Source organism: Hyperolius riggenbachi, chromosome 3 (assembly GCF_040937935.1).
Source record: "Hyperolius riggenbachi isolate aHypRig1 chromosome 3, aHypRig1.pri, whole genome shotgun sequence".
Lineage (NCBI taxonomy): Eukaryota > Metazoa > Chordata > Amphibia > Anura > Hyperoliidae > Hyperolius > Hyperolius riggenbachi.
Genome location: NC_090648.1, coordinates 336523596 through 336540947, shown reverse-complemented (window position 1 = coordinate 336540947; position 17352 = coordinate 336523596). Strand labels below are relative to the sequence as shown.

Here is a 17352-nt window from a genome sequence, read left to right as displayed (position 1 = left end):
AGTTTATGTAGCCAGGTGTATATGTGCCTAGTATATGTAGTGGGGGGAATATGTCCCCAGTATATGTAGCCAGGGGTATATGTGCCCAGTATATGTAGCCAGGGGTATAATATGTGCCCAGTATATATAGTCAAGGGTATATATTCCCAGTATATGTAGCCAGGGTTATATGTTCCCAGTATATGTAGTCAGGGGTATATGTCCCTAGTATATGTAGTCAGGGGTATATGTCCCCAGTATATATAGTCAGGGGTATATGTGCCCAGTATATGTAGCCAGGTGTATATGTGCCCAGTATATGTAGTCAGGGTTATATGTGCCCAGTATATGTAGCCAGTGGTATATGTGCCCAGTATATGTAGCCAGGGGTATAATATGTGCCCAGTATATGTAGCCAGGGGTATATGTGCCCAGTATATGTAGCCAGATGTATATGTGCCCAGTATATGTAGCCAGAGGTATATGTGCCCAGTATATGTAGCCAGGTGTATATGTGCCCAGTATATGTAGGCAGGGTTATATGTGTCCAGTTTATGTAGCCAGGGGTATAATATGTGCCCAGTATATATAGTCAGGGGTATATGTGCCCAGTATATGTAGCCAGGGGTGTATGTGCCTAGTATATGTATCCAGGGGTATATGTGCCCAGTATATGCAGCCAGAGGGTATATGTGCCCAGTATATGCAGCCAGAGGGTATATGTGCCCATTATATGCAGCCAGGGGGTATATGTGCCCTGTATATGCAGCCAGGGGGTATATGTGCCCAGTATATGCAGCCAGGGGGTATATGTGCCCAGTATATGCAGCCAGGGTGTATATGTGCCCAGTATATGCAGCCAGGGGGTATATGTGCCCAGTATATGCAGCCAGGGGGTATATGTGCCCAGTATATGCAGCCAGGGGGTATATGTGCCCAGTATATGTAGCCAGGGGGTATATGTGCCCAGTATATATAGTCAGGGGCATATGTGCCAGTATATGTAGTCAGGGGTATATGTGCCTGGTATATGTGCCCAGTATATGTAGTCAGGGTTATATGTCCCCAGAGTAGGTAGCCAGGTCCCCCCCCCCCCCAGCAGGAGGGGAGCAGTGCAGAGAAGAGGGAGAGCTGTGCGGACGGTGGAGAATGGGGCCATCTTTCCCCCTTCCCTCACCTTAGGGTGCTCTCCCTCCCTCGCTGTCCCCTCCGTTAATGTCCGGGTGGCTGGCAGCGGCGGGCGGAACTTACCTCTATCTCGTTGCAGCGCCGGATGGATTTGCCACTACTCGGTCTGGTCCAGAGCAGCGGCTGCGGCACCCGAACTTCCGGCGCTGGAGCGAGACGGAGGTGAGTTCCACCCGCCGCTGCCAGCCACCCGGACAATAATGGAGGGGACTGCGAGGGAGGGGGAGAACACCCTAAGGTGAGGGAAGGGGGGGAGATGGCCCCCTTCTCCACCGTCCGCACAGCTCTCCCTCTTCTCTGTGCTGCTCCCCTCCCCAAAAGAAAAAAAAAACGCAGCTCAGCTGGGCGCCCTTTGGGACCCGGCGCCCGGGGGCACTTGTCCTACCCCGACCCCCCCCCTAGCCCCGCGCCTGTTTCAACTGTCCTGAATTTCCATGACAATTTTCTGACCAGTAAATACCTAGGCTGTGCAATACCAGTGTGATGTTTTTATAAAGTGGCTACACACACCACACAAAAATATAGGAAGTGTGTTATGTGGGATTCATATGTTTTGGTCAAAGAGGTGTATTTAGAATGATAGAAATTTGTATTTCCTTTTATAGACCTATTTAACAAAATTGTTTCGCTATATAACCTATCCATTTGTTATTGGTTTCTGCAAAACAAATGTAGGCTACACATTTCACAAAATAGTTTGGGACATCAAAATGGCCAGCAACGGCCCTGGGTGTACCATTTTTTGCTGCTCTCCGCTAGTGTTGGGCGAACAGTGTTCACCACTGTTCGGGTTCTGCAGAACATCACCCTGTTCGGGTGATGTTCGAGTTCGGCCGAACACCTGATGGTGTTCGGCCTTTTTAGTTTGGGTTCGCCCGAACTATTCAATGCCCGCCGAACAGGGCCGAACAGGGCCCCTGTTCGGCCGAACATGCCGCAATACGGCCCCCCTATGGGGTCGCAGGCATAAGGGGGGAGCATGCCCCGATCGCGGGGGGGGGGGGGTCGGAAATTCCCCCCTCCGCTAGCGCTCCCCCCTCTGCCCGCTTCCCCATAACAAAAGTTTGTTGAAAGTTAATACTAGTACCGGTGGCTGGCTGCCTGGCCTGGCAGTGAAGTGAGTGAGGAGGAGGAATCCGCCTAGGAGAGTGATGCGTTGAGGCCGGGCAGCGGGCGGTTCAGCGGTAGTGCCCTTGTGGTACTTCCGCCCTTTCTCTGACCTCACGTCCTCTACGTTATGACGCATACGACCTCAGTCTCCAGAGGTTATGTGCAAGTTTTGAAAGAGCTCTGTGTCAATAAAGCATTAAAAGCTGTGTCTTTAGAGCTCTGCACTGGTGTCAGCCTGACGGGCAGCTTCCTCCTCAGCCAGCTATTCTTTGTTCAGTTTATCAGTCTGTGTTTATCAACCTCACAGATAGCAGACAAGCTGACAGTGAGAGCAGGGACTTTGTGAGGAATAAACATCTCACAAGCACTGGAGGGGCTTGGAAGGCGTTAACTTGTTCACATTACTGAAGAGTTGGCAGCCTTCCATACACAGCCGACAAATCTGACAGGGGAAAGATAAGTTGATTTATTACAGAGATGGTGCAAGTAGAAAGTGCTGCAGTAAGCCAGAGCACAATGGAACAGCCTTAGGAACTTGTAGGATAGGATAAATACTGCTAAAATTTTTGTTACAGGGTCTCTTTAAGGTGCCTATACAGTATATGGTACAATTTTTTCATTTTTTTTGATTGGACAATTTTGTTTGATTATTCCGTTAGATCGAATGTAAAGCTTTTTCCAACATGTCCAATTGGATTTTTATAGAAAAAACTGGATAATCATTCGTTTTTCTTGATTGAAAAAAATATTATTTTCTACCATCATTCAATTAGATAATTTTGGTTGAAAAGACGAGAAAATTGAACTTTTTTTTTAACTCTGTATGGGTACCATTAGCTTCAGTAGTGTCTATTCCACGCTCTTGCAAACAGTAGCTTTGGGCGCAGCTGGCGCCACCATAGACTGTAATAGGAATTACAGCTATAGTGGCTCTCAGTGAGTAACATCTGCTCCGTCAGAACTCCAGCAATAGCTGGAAGACGAATTTTATCATTCCCCACTATCCATGGCGGCCTGGAGGGGGAATAGTAATTAACACGGCCCGGGCTTGTGCAGAAGCAGGATTGTGTCCTGCGCCCAAGTCTACCAGCGCCAATTTCAAATGTATGCCAACCAGAACCCAAGGTATAAGAACCTGACATGGGATTACACTCTTCCAGCTCTACCAGGTTAAGTTTTGGTTAGACTGCAGTAGAACAGCCTTGTGAAGTTGAGAATACTACCTATGTGATATTTCTTACTATTTTGAAGATAGATCTACAAAGAGAACACATTTTCCTAATTTATATTTGTTTTCTTTTTTTGGCAGTGATTCTATTGCAAACAACTACAGTCCTACAGCCAAAGACTTCACCACGCACTCCTTGTACAAGCTTAATAGTAACAACGGTATGAAATTGCCAAATTGCTTGTTGTGAATTTTGAAAAAGAAAACGTGTGAACTGTATTTAAAGAGAATATGTAAAGTGTATTTATAGTCCTAACAATAATACAATAAGCAAGGTCTCTTCAGCACATCAGAACTATAGATAGCGTTGAGGATGCAGGCTTTGCGTTGCTCCTATTCATTTAATATTCACTGTAGTTTAAAGCCTATTCGTGCCTTTACAGTTGTCAAAAATAAGCGCTTCCTCGTATACTGCTTGCCGTAATTTAGTGTTTTAGATTGATGCATTTTGCTCTATAAATATGTTCTCATGTTATAGAATATAAATTCTTCCCAAGCACTCTTGGAAGAATACCTTCAAAGGCCTCCTGCATGAGACTTTGGTAGACTACACATTTCATTAGGAAGAAGATGAAATAACTTATAACTTAACTTTAATACTTGAAAAAAAAAAAAGTATGCTTTAAAACTATAATTTGAAGAAGTTTTAACATCCCTCTGTAGCCAGCTTTCCTGACTCATTCTATGAGGAGAGCTGAATGGGAAAAAAGTATGCTTGGTTAAGCATATCAGAGATAATTCTTGATGATAATCTTTAAAGACAATAGAATTACTGGTTTGTTTTTTTTTGCTGGTAAAAACTGCTTATTATAATTAACATAGCAATTGGTAAGACACCTTCTTAAAATCCATTACAAGTAGAGATGATCAATGACAGGCAAATAATTCAGAGTTGATACAGGATTATGTAAATTTTGTATGCAACTATGTACAGCTTGAAAATGGACCAATTGAATCCTGCTAAGGTGGTACTGGTTTAGCTATATACATTTGCATTTGTAGAATCCTACATCAATTAAAAATTATTTGCATTTCGCTGACCATCACTACACATTAACAAAAAGAATTCCAAAAACCTTTTTTTTTTTTTTTTTTTTTTTTTTTTTTTTTAAGATTGAAAGCAAGGAAGATATTCAGAATTGAGTTGCAATAACTGAGATAACCAGAGGGGATAGTTTATATAATGTATACTAGAAATTGCCTTTGAATAAATCTTGCCTGCATCTTTGTCTGAGTTAGTGAGAACATCTGACCCAACACTATTATTCTGTATACAAGCAGATTTATTCAGCACTGAACAGCGGATTTCTTAGAACTGTTTCATTGATTCTTCACATTTACAGGCAAGTGATCAAATGGCCTACATTCTTTACATTGTAGATTTGATACTACTCGTTCTGCACACTGAATCAAGTGTAGTCACTTGACAGGATTCTCATCAGCTAGCTAAAGGACCAATCACCTCTGCTGTTAATGATAATGAATGTTCATGTAAACTAATAACATTATGACATAACAGATCAATTTGCATATAGAATTTGTCTAATCCTGCCTTACCTATGAAACCATTTGCATCTCACTGGCCCTTCCTAGCTAAACCCAGTGGTGACCACAGGTATTTGGCAAGTTTACAAGCAAAACACAGGTGCCTGATTTGTTTTTCATAATTATGACCATAATAGTGTACCATACCCTTGCAGAGCTGCTGAATATGATTCGGGTTCTCCTCTTGGTTTTTTCCTCCAGGAAAACTTTAGGTCAGAGAACTGTTAACACCCAACTTGCCAAGGTTTAAGAAATAAAGGGATGTATTCTAAACTGAAAACCCTAATTTCAACAGGTAAAATAAGGGCTTTCAGTGCTGTCAGGGCTGGACCTGACAAGATGAGTTCATTTTGGACATCACATTACAGACTTGAAAATAATATAAGTCAACTAAATCAGTACTATGGCCTCAATTCACTAAGATCATGCTGGAGATAATAAGGCAAGAGAAAACTTACCTCCACATAAGAGAGAGTTATCTTATCTCTTCATTCCTTAAGTTACCTCCTCTGTAGTATATTTACCTCCTCTGTAGTTATTTTCACATGCAGTTAATAAACAGCCTGTCTTTAACTCTGGAGTTATTTTAAGGATTGAAGAGTTAACTTAAAGACAGAAGAGTTAACTTTAGGTTTGCCTGAGGTAAAATGTTTCCTGAATACTACATGCCTTATCACCATGGTAACAACTCTAGAAGAGTTATTAAAGACAGGAGATAAGCTTAGTGAATTGAAGCCAAAGGCTAAGAAGTGCAACTTAGTTGTGGGGAAAAATGACAACTTTCAACAAAGTTCATTGAATTCTCCTCTACAAATTTATTCCATATTAGCATAAAGATTTGGCAAATAAACAACCCAAGGGCCGTGCAAATGGCAGAAAATAATTTGGGGATATTTTATTATTATTATTAGTAGTAGTAGAAGTATTATTATTTAGATAGTGCCATTATCTTCCATGGCGCTGTACAGAAGAAACAACCAAGGGTCCATAATATACAGATGATATACATGATGATAGACATTGATACAAAATACAGAAATAGAATACAGTGTGATAGTAATAATGACACATTTACAGTGATTAACAAAATACATTTTACAAGACACAAAAGAGAACTCTGCCCTAGTGAGTTCACAATCTAAAGGAAAGGGAAGAAACAAAAGATGCGGAAATACATAAGGTTTGCGACCATGAGGGTTGTGTTTGGGGACTATATTCAGAATGGAGCATGGCTAATCCAAGGTTGATTAGCCATATGAGGGTCCAAAAAGATGTGTTTTTAAGTGTGTGCTCGAAGGAACTTTCAGGAGAGCGGAGAGGCTTGTAAAATCATCTGTATACGTGAAAAGAATTGGGGTGATTTTAGGGGAGGATGACAGAAGGTCCTGAGTGGAGGAATAAGATTGTGGGGAGCTTTGTAGGTTAGAGTTAAAAAGAACCTGAAATGAAAATAAAAAGTCAAAATAGCCACCTCAATCTTTCTCCTCTCCTGCATCCCACTTGTCTACTATGATCAATGGAATTCTCCGTCCTCCATTTTAAAAATGGGCATTACCCCATAACAGCTTCCTGGTCAGCACACTGTTAAACTGTAATAAACTGTTAAACTTTAGCCATATAGAAACATGGACATTACCTTGCGCATTCAGTTGTAACTGACAGCTGCTGATATATAACTGACAGCAACTGGTATATTTCAGTTCTGACAAAATGTTGTCAGAACTGGAAGGGAAGGGATCACTGTAAGAAGAAAATGGCGAGCTTCTGAGAGGAACTGATGGTGAGGTTAGTATGTAATATTCATTTGCAGTTATGTCATGTGTTTATTTTAAATAATTGTACTCGCTTCAGGTTCTCTTTAAGTTTGAACTGAATCCTCTGGTTAATTGACAGCCAGTGAAGAGCTTGGCAAAGAGGAGTAGCAGATGAAGCATGGGAAGACAGGTGGTTAAGCTTGTAAGTTAACTATAGACAGGAGGGGGTGCATGTTTGTTAGCCGGCCCCACAGAGCAGAGTATTACAGTAGTTCATGATTAGTATGGTAAGCAGGGCTGGTTTTAGACTTTTTGCTGCTTGAGGCAAACTTGTGAGGATGCGCACCCCCTCTCCTCCCCCGATTTGGAATGATCGCACTGCACCCAACAATTTACTTTGCTTCATTTAATGTTCTCACATGACATGCTGCAGCACAAACAATAGCACACTAGCTGTGAGTCTGTGACAAACTGCTCACCCTCAGCTACTTCATTCCTCCTCAGTCAAGACAGTAGTGCCACCTCCTCCCTTCTGCTGTGCAAGTCAAATGAAACACTGCTGCCCTCCTGCCTCTCCCCTCTTCACTCACTGTTAGACTTCTCACACAGCACAACATGCTACTTTTCCCCAATGATGACCTCTTCACCTCACTCTCCTCTTACTTCTCCTTCTACTATAACTGCATGCTGTTAGTGTAAACACACAGTACAAACATGTTGCCCCTGTAATCTCTGCACCTGATGCAAATGTTTCAGTACACACATTTGATCATTGACAACCATCCGGTTAGGGAAACAATACCTCAGGCAACAAATTGGGGATTATATCATATTGCAAGATGCACTTTAATCATCATAACAGTAGTTGGATGCAGATTCAGTGCATAAAGCCTTTGTGGGTATGCTTCTAAAACATTCTACAGCAGGAGATTGTTGTCACTAAAGTGATGGTGTAGCAGGAGCCAATCAAACACTTTTCTTCAACCTTACAAACCTACCATCCACTTTATTGGATTCAACTATTGTAAAGGTTACTTTGTGCCCATAACTAGTGTTGGGCGAACAGTGTTCGCCACTGTTCGGGTTCTGCAGAACATCACCCTGTTCGGGTGATGTTCGAGTTCGGCCGAACACCTGACGGTGCTCGGCCAAACCGTTCGGCCATATGGCCGAACTAAGAGCGCATGGCCGAACGTTCCCCGAACGTTCGGCTAGCGCTGTGATTGGCCGAACGGGTCACGTGGTTCGGACCCGAACGCGCTCTGATTGGCCGAACTGTCACGTGGTTCGGGTAAATAAATACCCGAACCACGTCATATCTCCGCCATTTGTCTGTGGGTTTAGCTTTGGGTAGGCAGGCAGGGTAGTTCGCGCTCCAGCCACGCTAGCCAGGGTCCCCCCCAGTCATTGTGTGTCGCTGCTGGGAATAGTAGTACACCGCTCGCTCAGCATTCTGTTTACTGCCACTCTGTGTACCTCGCTCAGCCACACTATATAGCATTCTGTTTACTGCCACTCTGTGTCTGCTGGGAATAGTAGTACACCGCTTGCACAGCCACACTATATAGCATTCTGTTTACTGCCACTCTGTGTACCTCGCTCAGCCACACTATATAGCATTCTGTTTACTGCCACTCTGTGTCTGCTGGGAATAGTGGTACACCGCTCGCTCAGCCACACTATATAGCATTCTGTTCACTGTTCTGTGTCTGCTTGGAATAGTGGTACACCGCTCGTTCAGCCACACTATATAGCATTCTGTGTACTGTTCTGTGTCTGCTGGGAACAGTAGTACACCGCTCGTTCAGCCACACTATATAGCATTCTGTGTACTGTTCTGTGTCTGCTGGGAACAGTAGTACACCGCTCGCTCAGCCACACTATATAGCATTCTGTTCACTGTTCTGTGTCTGCTGGGAATAGTGGTACACCGCTCGCTCAGCCACACTATATAGCATTCTGTTCACTGTTCTGTGTCTGCTGGGAATAGTGGTACACCGCTCGCTCAGCCACACTATATAGCATTCTGTTTACTGTTCTGTGTCTGCTGGGAATAGTGGTACACCGCTCGCTCATCCACACTATATAGCATTCTGTTCACTGTTCTGTGTCTGCTGGGAATAGTGGTACACCGCTCGCTCAGCCACACTATATAGCATTCTGTTCACTGTTCTGTGTCTGCTGGGAATAGTGGTACACCGCTCGCTCAGCCACACTATATAGCATTCTGTTTACTGCCACTCTGTGTACCTCGCTCAGCCACACTATATAGCATTGCGTACTCTGCCAGTCAGTGTGTATATTGCTGGGATCAGTAATACTCCACTCACCGTCAACCACTATATGAGCTCAACATGAGTTCCCCAGAGACCTCCGCTGTGAGCAGCACTCCCAACAACAGCAACAGCCAACGCCCCACGCAAGCTATAACATCCACCCCAGCAGCCAGTGGTCAGCAGCAGCCCTCCCCGGAGGAGAACGTTGTGTCCATCAGTCCGTCGCCAGAGCGATTAATGAGGGCTGCCATTGAGGAGATGATGGGGCCTGATGTGGAGGAGGAGGTCTGGCTCAGGCCAGCATCCCAAGTTAATGTTGAGGACGATGAGGGGTCTGTGTCTGGGGATGTTGGGGTGGCAGAGGTGGTGGGTGGGTCAGACTCAGGAGAAGAGTTGTATGATGAGGATGATGATCGGGACCATCTGTATGTGCCTCAGAGTCCGACCCCGGAAAACATGTTGTATCGTGTGTTTAGGTACTAAAATCTGCGTTCCCTCCCAGTAGTGTTGGGCGAACAGTGTTTGCCACTGTTCGGGTTCTGCAGAACATCACCCTGTTCGGGGTGACTATATAGCAGACTATATAGCATTGTGTTTAATGCCACTCTGTGTACACGGCTCAGCCACACTATATAGCATTGTGTTTACTTCCACTCTGTGTCTGCTGGGAACAGTAGTACACCGCTCACCCGCCACTGTATAGCATTGTGCTCTGTGTCACTGCTGACAATAGTGGTACACCGCTCACCCACCACTGTATAGCATTTCTGTACTGCCACTGTACTGCTGCCAGTCAGCGTGTACTTTAAGGATAAGTGAAATGAGGAAGAAATCCGGTGAAAGAGGGAGGGGCAAGGGAAGAGGTGTTTCCCCTGACGGTTCACGTACAGGCCACAGGGGAGCACCCAAGAAAACCCACTCAATACTGCCCATGTTGTCCAGGACAACAACCCTCACAGATCCAAAAGAACAGGACCAGATAATTACTTGGATGACCTCTCAAGCGTCCAGCAGTGGGTTAAGCAGCACCAGCACATCACGCACGAGGTCCGAGTCCTCAGCCAGTTAAAGTCTGGGCTTTCTTTGAAGACTGCACTGAGGATGTTACCATGGCGATTTGCAAGGTGTGCAAGACCCGCCTGAGCAGGGGGAAAAGTATTAACAACCTCTCCACCACCAGCATGAGCCGCCACATTCTATCCAAACATCCCACTCTGTGGGCAAACGCGGCAGGACAGGGTACCACCAGCAACACTGCCTCCCTTGGGTTCACCAGACTCACCACCAGACCCGCCTCAGCAGCAGCAGTAGCCCAGCCATTGCGTGGTTCACAACATTCACAAACATCAGACGATGCTGACACTGTCACTTTCCGGACTAGTGCTCTTGAGGTCTCCCAGTGTTCATCAAACACAACAACCAACAGCCCTTCGGTGTGCAGCGCTACGGTTGAGTTGTCTGTTTCTGAGATGTTTGAGCACAAGAGGAAATTGCCAGCAAATGACCCCCGGGCCGTGGCAGTAACAGCCAGCCAGCATAGCCAAGCTTCTGGCCTGCGAAATGCTGCCATATCGAGTGGTGGAGACAAACAGCTTCAAGGGCATGATGTCAGTGGCCATCCCACGTTACGTGGTTCCCAGCCGCTACCACTTTGCGCGCTCTGCAGTGCCTGAGTTGCATGAGCACGTGGTCAGCTAAATAACCCGAAGCTTGAAGAATGCCGTTGCCTGCAAGGTTCACCTCACCACTGACACCTGGACGAGTGCGTTCGGCCAGGGTCGATACATCTCCCTTACCGCGCACTGGGTGAACCTTGTGGAGCCTGGCAGCGATTCCTCACCTGCTACGGCGCGGGTGTTGCCCACGCCGCAAACAGCTGGATAACAACAGCAGCACCTACCTCTCTGACTCCTTCTCCTCCAACGCATCTCAAAGCTGTACCTCATCCGGAAATGCTAACCCAGCACCAGCAGCAGTAGGATCGTGGAAGCAGTGCAGCACAGCTGTTGGCATGCGTCAGCAAGCGTTGCTGAAGCTGATCTGCCTTGGGGATAAGCAGCACACAGGGGAGGAAATTTGGAGGGGAATAAAGGAACAGACGGATTTGTGGCTGGCACCGCTGGACCTGAAACCGGGCATGAAGCTAGACACCTGGCACGAACTGGCAATGTACGCAATAGAGGTGCTGGCTTGCCCGGCAGCCAGCGTTATGTCGGAACGCTGTTTCAGTGCTGCCGGAGGCATCATCACAGATCGGCGTATCCGCCTCTCCACAGAAAATGCAGACCGTCTGACTCAAATTAAAATGAATCAATCCTGGATTGGAAACGACTACGCAACACTCCTGGACCCCAACCAAGTAACATGACCGATGAACATCTGGGATGGTTTAGCGTTTCCGGTCCCTGTTTATTGAACCTCTCATCTGTATTACATTTATGACTGCATGGCGGCAAAAAGCATTGCTGCTATATCCGCACGCTTTTTGTCCTCATGCAAGGCCTGGGTTGTTGTGTCTCACAAAGCGTGGCCTTCTCCTCCTGCGCCTCCTCCTGTTCCATCACGTGTGCTGCTGCTGCTGCTGCTGCTGGGTTAGCGTTGCCGCGTGGTCCCTGTTTATTGAACCTCTTATCTTTATTACATTTATGACTACATGGCGGTACAAAGCATGCTATCCGCACGCTTTTTGTCCTCATGCAAGGCCTGGGTTGTTGTGTCTCACAAAGCGTGGCCTTCTCCTCCTGCGCCTCCTCCTGTTCCATCACGTGTGCTGCTGCTGGGTTAGCGTTGCCGCGTGGTCCCTGTTTATTGAACCACTTATCTTTATTACATTTATGACTGCATGGTGGTACAAAGCATGCTATCCGCACGCTTCTTGTCCTCATGCAAGGCCTGGGTTGTTGTGTCTCAAAGCGTGGCCTTCTCCTCCTGCGCCACCCTCCTCCTGTTCCATCACGTGTGCTGCTGCTGGGTTAGCATTACCGGTCCCTTTTCCTGGAACCTCTTATATGTATTACATTTATGACTGCATGCCGACAAAAAGCATGTTACCTGTGCAAAGAAAACAGACATTTCCCGCATTTAAAAGACAGTTTTCCCTTTGAAACTTTAAAATCGATTTTCTCAAAAACTATAAGCTCTTTTTGCTAAATTTTTTTTTCCTCTTGTACCCACTCCCAAGGTGCACATACCCTGTAAATTTGGGGTATGTAGCATATAAGGAGGCTTTACAAAGCACAAAAGTTCGGGTCCCCATTGACTTCCATTATGTTCGGAGTTCGGGTCGAACACCCGAACATCGCGGCCATGTTCGGCCTGTTCGGCCCGAACCCGAACATCTAGATGTTCGCCCAACACTACCCATAACCTGTATTACTGTTGCTTTCCCATGTTTCCCCCACTCAAAGACTTTCCTATTCACTAATGTATGTATGTAGAAATAAACTAGAACTTTCATTCTGGAAGGATTTAGTCCTGAATAATGTTGATAGACAAAGGCAGGGTTATTCTTTCAGACATGTAGAGGATGTAACCATAATGTAAAGTGGAATTTCAGAATTTCAGTCATCTTTTTCATGGAAGCAGCCATCTTTTTGGTTGAAAGGAGGTGACTGGAAGCATGAGACACAGTTCCAACTGGCCTGTGTCCTGATCACCCCTGCCAGCTGCCCACGCTAGGCTTTAAATCTCAAATTCAAAATAAAAAAAACTAATTTGTGCCAAAACAGAACAACATCATCAGAAATCCCATCATGCTTTGCACAGCATCAGGAGGAAAATGCCTGGTCAGTTTTCTTCTGTGCAGCTAAAACTGAGGCTTGGGTAAGAAAAACAAAGTTCTGATGCTGTGAAACTGTTAAAGAAACACCAAGCCTTTTCAGTGCTGCGGAGTCTGGGGATTTTTAGTCTGGGGGTTTACTTTAAGCTGGAATTTTGTATTGACTCAAATACAAGTCTACCCAGCAAAGTTAATGGCTGCATTTGTGAACCAGGAAGAATTAACAGCTGCACTACTTGGGGACCAGGAGGGGTTTATTACTGCACTGCATGCATTAACACCTCCTGTCCTATAAGTGCAGCCAGTAACTCCTCCAGGCCCACAAGTGCAGCAATTATTTTCTCCCCTTCCTGCAGTCCAGTATCCTCCCACCCCACTTCTTTTTGTTCCTTATTAATTGTTGTGGAAAGGACTTTCAAACGTGTGTTTTCTTGGCATTTCCGTTATCAAGAAAGTGTCCCTTACCACTGGATAAATTGCTGCAAATGGGAATGTCACCAATAGTACACAAATTACTCAGTGGGCTCAGTGTTGCTTGTGTAAAAGTCAACTCCTAAACTTTTACTAAGTCAGACCTAAATTTCTAGACTTATTGTCGAGTATATACAGTAAAACATAAAGAGTAGTACATGATAGCAAACAAAATATATACAATAGAGAATGGACAGAAGTCCTGGCAAGCTCAGAATAAATCTTTATCATGAGCTTGCCAGAACTTATGACCATTCCCCATTGTATATACTTTATTTGCAATCATGTACTGCACTTTTTTGTACCTTTTCAACCAGCACTTTTGCACTTAGTACTTTGCTAGGGTCTCCACTGATGAAAATAAACATTTGTGATTCACAATCAGGCATATTGCCACCCCATTGGTGCTTTATCCAGACGAATCGGCCAGCAATTAGTTAATAACACAAAATCCATAATAGAGCACTTAATACATGCATGAAACCTGTAAAAGACACTAATGAATTTTTATACACCAAATTTAACATTGAGATAAGCAATAACTTCTGTCTTTTTATATAAAGTCTACTAAAAATACCAGGTTTTAAGATGACAGTCCCGTCTTTTGACATACCGGAATATTGTAACATTACATTTTTTGGACATACTAAGCTATACACTTGTTTCAGTAACCTCTTAATAGTACTCATTATTTATAGAGCTAACAGATTCCTATGGTAAACACATGCAGAATGCTTGTTTCTGATGTGGGGGAGCTGACATGTTCTGCTACTATATTTGCCTTTCAGAGCATTCTGAGCTGTGCAGGCTAGAGAATCAGGAGAGATTATGTCAGAAAGCACCTTATCAGGATCTCCGAATTGTCAAGAAAAAGGATGCATGGCATACATTGTACAAGAGAAAGTAAGTGCTATCACATTGTCATGTTTTCAACTTTTTTTTTTTTAAGTATTCTGTAAGCTGAATGGAAGATGATTCTTACGATACTGCTTGCAAATGTCATCTATTGTATACCAATGCTAGGTTCGTGAAACTGAAAAAAAAATGTGTGTGCTCTTACTAGAGTAGAGATAAACTGTGCTCACAAATTATATGTTACTCTGATTGGGCAGATTTTTTTAAGAGGAGGTGATAGTCAGCAGAGATGCCTTTTAAGATGACTCAAAAAAAGGTCTTCTGATATCGCTAGAAGGGTCTGCGTTTATTAAAGAGAGCCTGAAGCTGCCATATTGCTGTATTGTTTAATGATGCCCCTTGCATACATCGAATTGAGTCAAAGCAAGTCAGAGCACCTCATGCATATTCATATTAGAAAGTCAGAGGGTAAGCCAGATAGCCAGACAAGTGGGATTTTTAAGGCCGCAATGGCACCTTCGGTATTTTTCTTATTTTAGGTTCAATTTAAAGTTAGATATTATTAGGTAATTTTAGCAAATTCGCTAACCGCAAAGATCACTGGAAGTTACATGGCTTTGTTTTTGTCACTGGAATTTCTACAGGAGACATTACTGGCATTTAGCACTCAAAGGCCAGTAGTTCTGACTTAAAAGTCACATGCACCTGGCTATTTAAATGATTTAACAATATAACCTCTCTAACGGTATTACGACCCAGGTTCGGGACGTAAAAAAACAAGCTGTGAGCGGTAATCTCGAGCTTGGTTCAGGGCAACCAGCGGGCAGGTTACTGTGCAGAGCGCAGTGCTGAAGCACTTCATATTTACTTTCCTGGGATACGACCAGTCTCCTCCATGTCACCTGGGGCTCTTCATTACTCGGATGAAATAATTTTCTGTCACGTGGTGACATTTGGCAATCTCACCATAGGAATAGAGTGCCACCCGGAGGACAGGAGGAAGAAATGCAGTGCTGGATCACATTTGCTAGCGATTTGTGATAGCATTTTGTAAGTGATTTTTAGAGCAATTTCCTTGCTCCTATACAATTCATTAGAATGGAAACTCTCCTAAAAGGCTGCATGTCCTACAATTGCGATTTCCTTAATCACAATTGCTCTGGTGGAATCTGTCCCATCTATTTACATTCACAGAGCATTTAGGGGAATCGCTAGCGATTGAAAGCATTCCCTAAATGCTCTACTGGGTTCCAAGCTTAAGAGCTGAACCGATTAATCTATCTCCTCTTTCGAAGAAGGAGACTTCTGTTTTACATAATAATGCAATTATGTTGCAGTAGGGGCAGCACATGCAGCCAGTCTCCATGTTCACTCCTAACCTGCTATGAGATTTGGGAGCTACATCACCTGTGACTCACTGACTTGCTCTAAGCTTATGATAGAAATGGACAGAACACAGGTCAGGTTAGAATTTCTGAATGTCAGGGTTCATGTAGATTATGAATATAGTGGATGCATGTAGTATCAGAACTAGTAGTGTCTGCAGAGCAGGCTGGATGAGAACTTGCAGGGTACAGGATACAGGAACATATTTCTAAACAGGAGCCTGAAGACATGAGTTCTTTGGCTATGTTCAGGCTCTGATGAAGTGAACTCAATTTCTTTAAATGGTTAGAGCAGACGGTCGTTATCAGGATCTCGGTCAGATGGGAGGAACTTAAGGCAAAAAGCTGCTAGCGGGAAGAACCAGGGCCAGATGGAGGCAAGCTTACCTGGAACCAGAGGTAGGTACCGTGTTGCAACCTGTAGACGTAGGAACAGAGATAGGGGTAGAGTACAGCATGGCATTACAAGCAGATTGGTGACAAATCATGAAAATCTGTATTGAGTAGAAGTGGCCTTTTACCTCTACTGCTGCTGTAAAATACTTTGCACATGGCATATTAAAAAACAATTGCTGTTTTTTTTCCTTCCGTGAATGCTTCAAATCTTTTCTAATCACCATTTCTAAATAGCAATAAAAGGTCTGTCAATAACTCTTTCAACATTGAAATTAAAACTGTTGAATTATATGGTGTGAAATGTGATATGAAGGATGAAAATCAGCCGCTCATGGAGCATATTGGTATGGATTCTAATTAGCCAAACAATGCTATACAATGCCAGTATAATATTCTTCATACAGTTAATCCAGTAACCTCATTTTCTTAATATTAACCTTCATTTTTATTTCATTAAAAAAAATCTTTTAAAAATCCCTTCTCTGAGCTTCCGATAACAAAGGATTCAAGCGTCTTTCATGGGCATCAAGCAGGTTAATTGGAAAAAAAGAACAAATATCTTGCCAAAAATACTGACTGGGCATATGCATTATACATGTTGATAAATAAGTTTATCTGTAGAGTTTATAGTATAGCACTACTTTACTGTACTGGCTCAGGCTAATTTATGGTATTTTGGTTCCAACATTAACTCACTAGTAAAAGCCTTTTTCTAAAATTGCTGGCTAGCGGGAGTGACGGAGGCTGAATATTAACTTGCTTATCCACCTTGGAGATTTATAACTGCTATTGTTTTTAAACAAAGCGAGGAAAAGCAGCCTGTGCTTTTCCAAAAGATCTTCATAAGAAAGTATAAAAATGCAGAATTTCACTGTGTGTGTCATTACACTTGCCGCTTTCCACCAGATTGTAATGGGTTTTATTAATTGTATTAGCTTGAGTGCAGTCTGTTTCTGCTTTAGAACAGTCCTGGCATAATATGTTTACATCAGTGTGAATGCACTCCTAAATTGCTTTTGATCTTTTTATGTGCTTGATATGTTTTTTATATTTTTTCTCACGTAGCCCTTGATGTACTTTATTCAGTGTTTTACTGTTATTCTTAGGCCCATCATCCAGCATTAACATATTTTCTTCATAGCGCCAGATAATAGGACAAAACTCATTAATAATAGATGCAGTTAATGACTAGGGCAATATTTGCAGACACAAATAATTGCAAGCTGAGGAGTGCTAGAGCCGATTGCTTTATATAGATGTTAGAATTTCAAAGTCGTCTGAGGAGAAATCATAAATTAAACTCATAAATCTTCTGACTCTTTAGCAGAGTCGAGCATTAGTTCACTATGTTCTATAACAAACAGAAAGTCTAAAATGTTTATGCGTG

At 43.6% G+C, this 17352-nt stretch overlaps 1 protein-coding gene across 1 annotated transcript in view; it reads left to right on the top strand.

The window, feature by feature from the left end:
- LOC137562326 (dynein axonemal heavy chain 3-like) overlaps positions 1–17352 on the top strand; it is a 1996682-nt gene that overhangs the window by 137118 nt on the left and 1842212 nt on the right. The window contains exons 4-5 of the mRNA XM_068273663.1: positions 3587–3666; positions 14118–14232. Of these exons, the coding sequence (XP_068129764.1) occupies positions 3587–3666; positions 14118–14232 (195 nt within the window). The remainder of the gene's footprint in view (positions 1–3586; positions 3667–14117; positions 14233–17352) is intronic.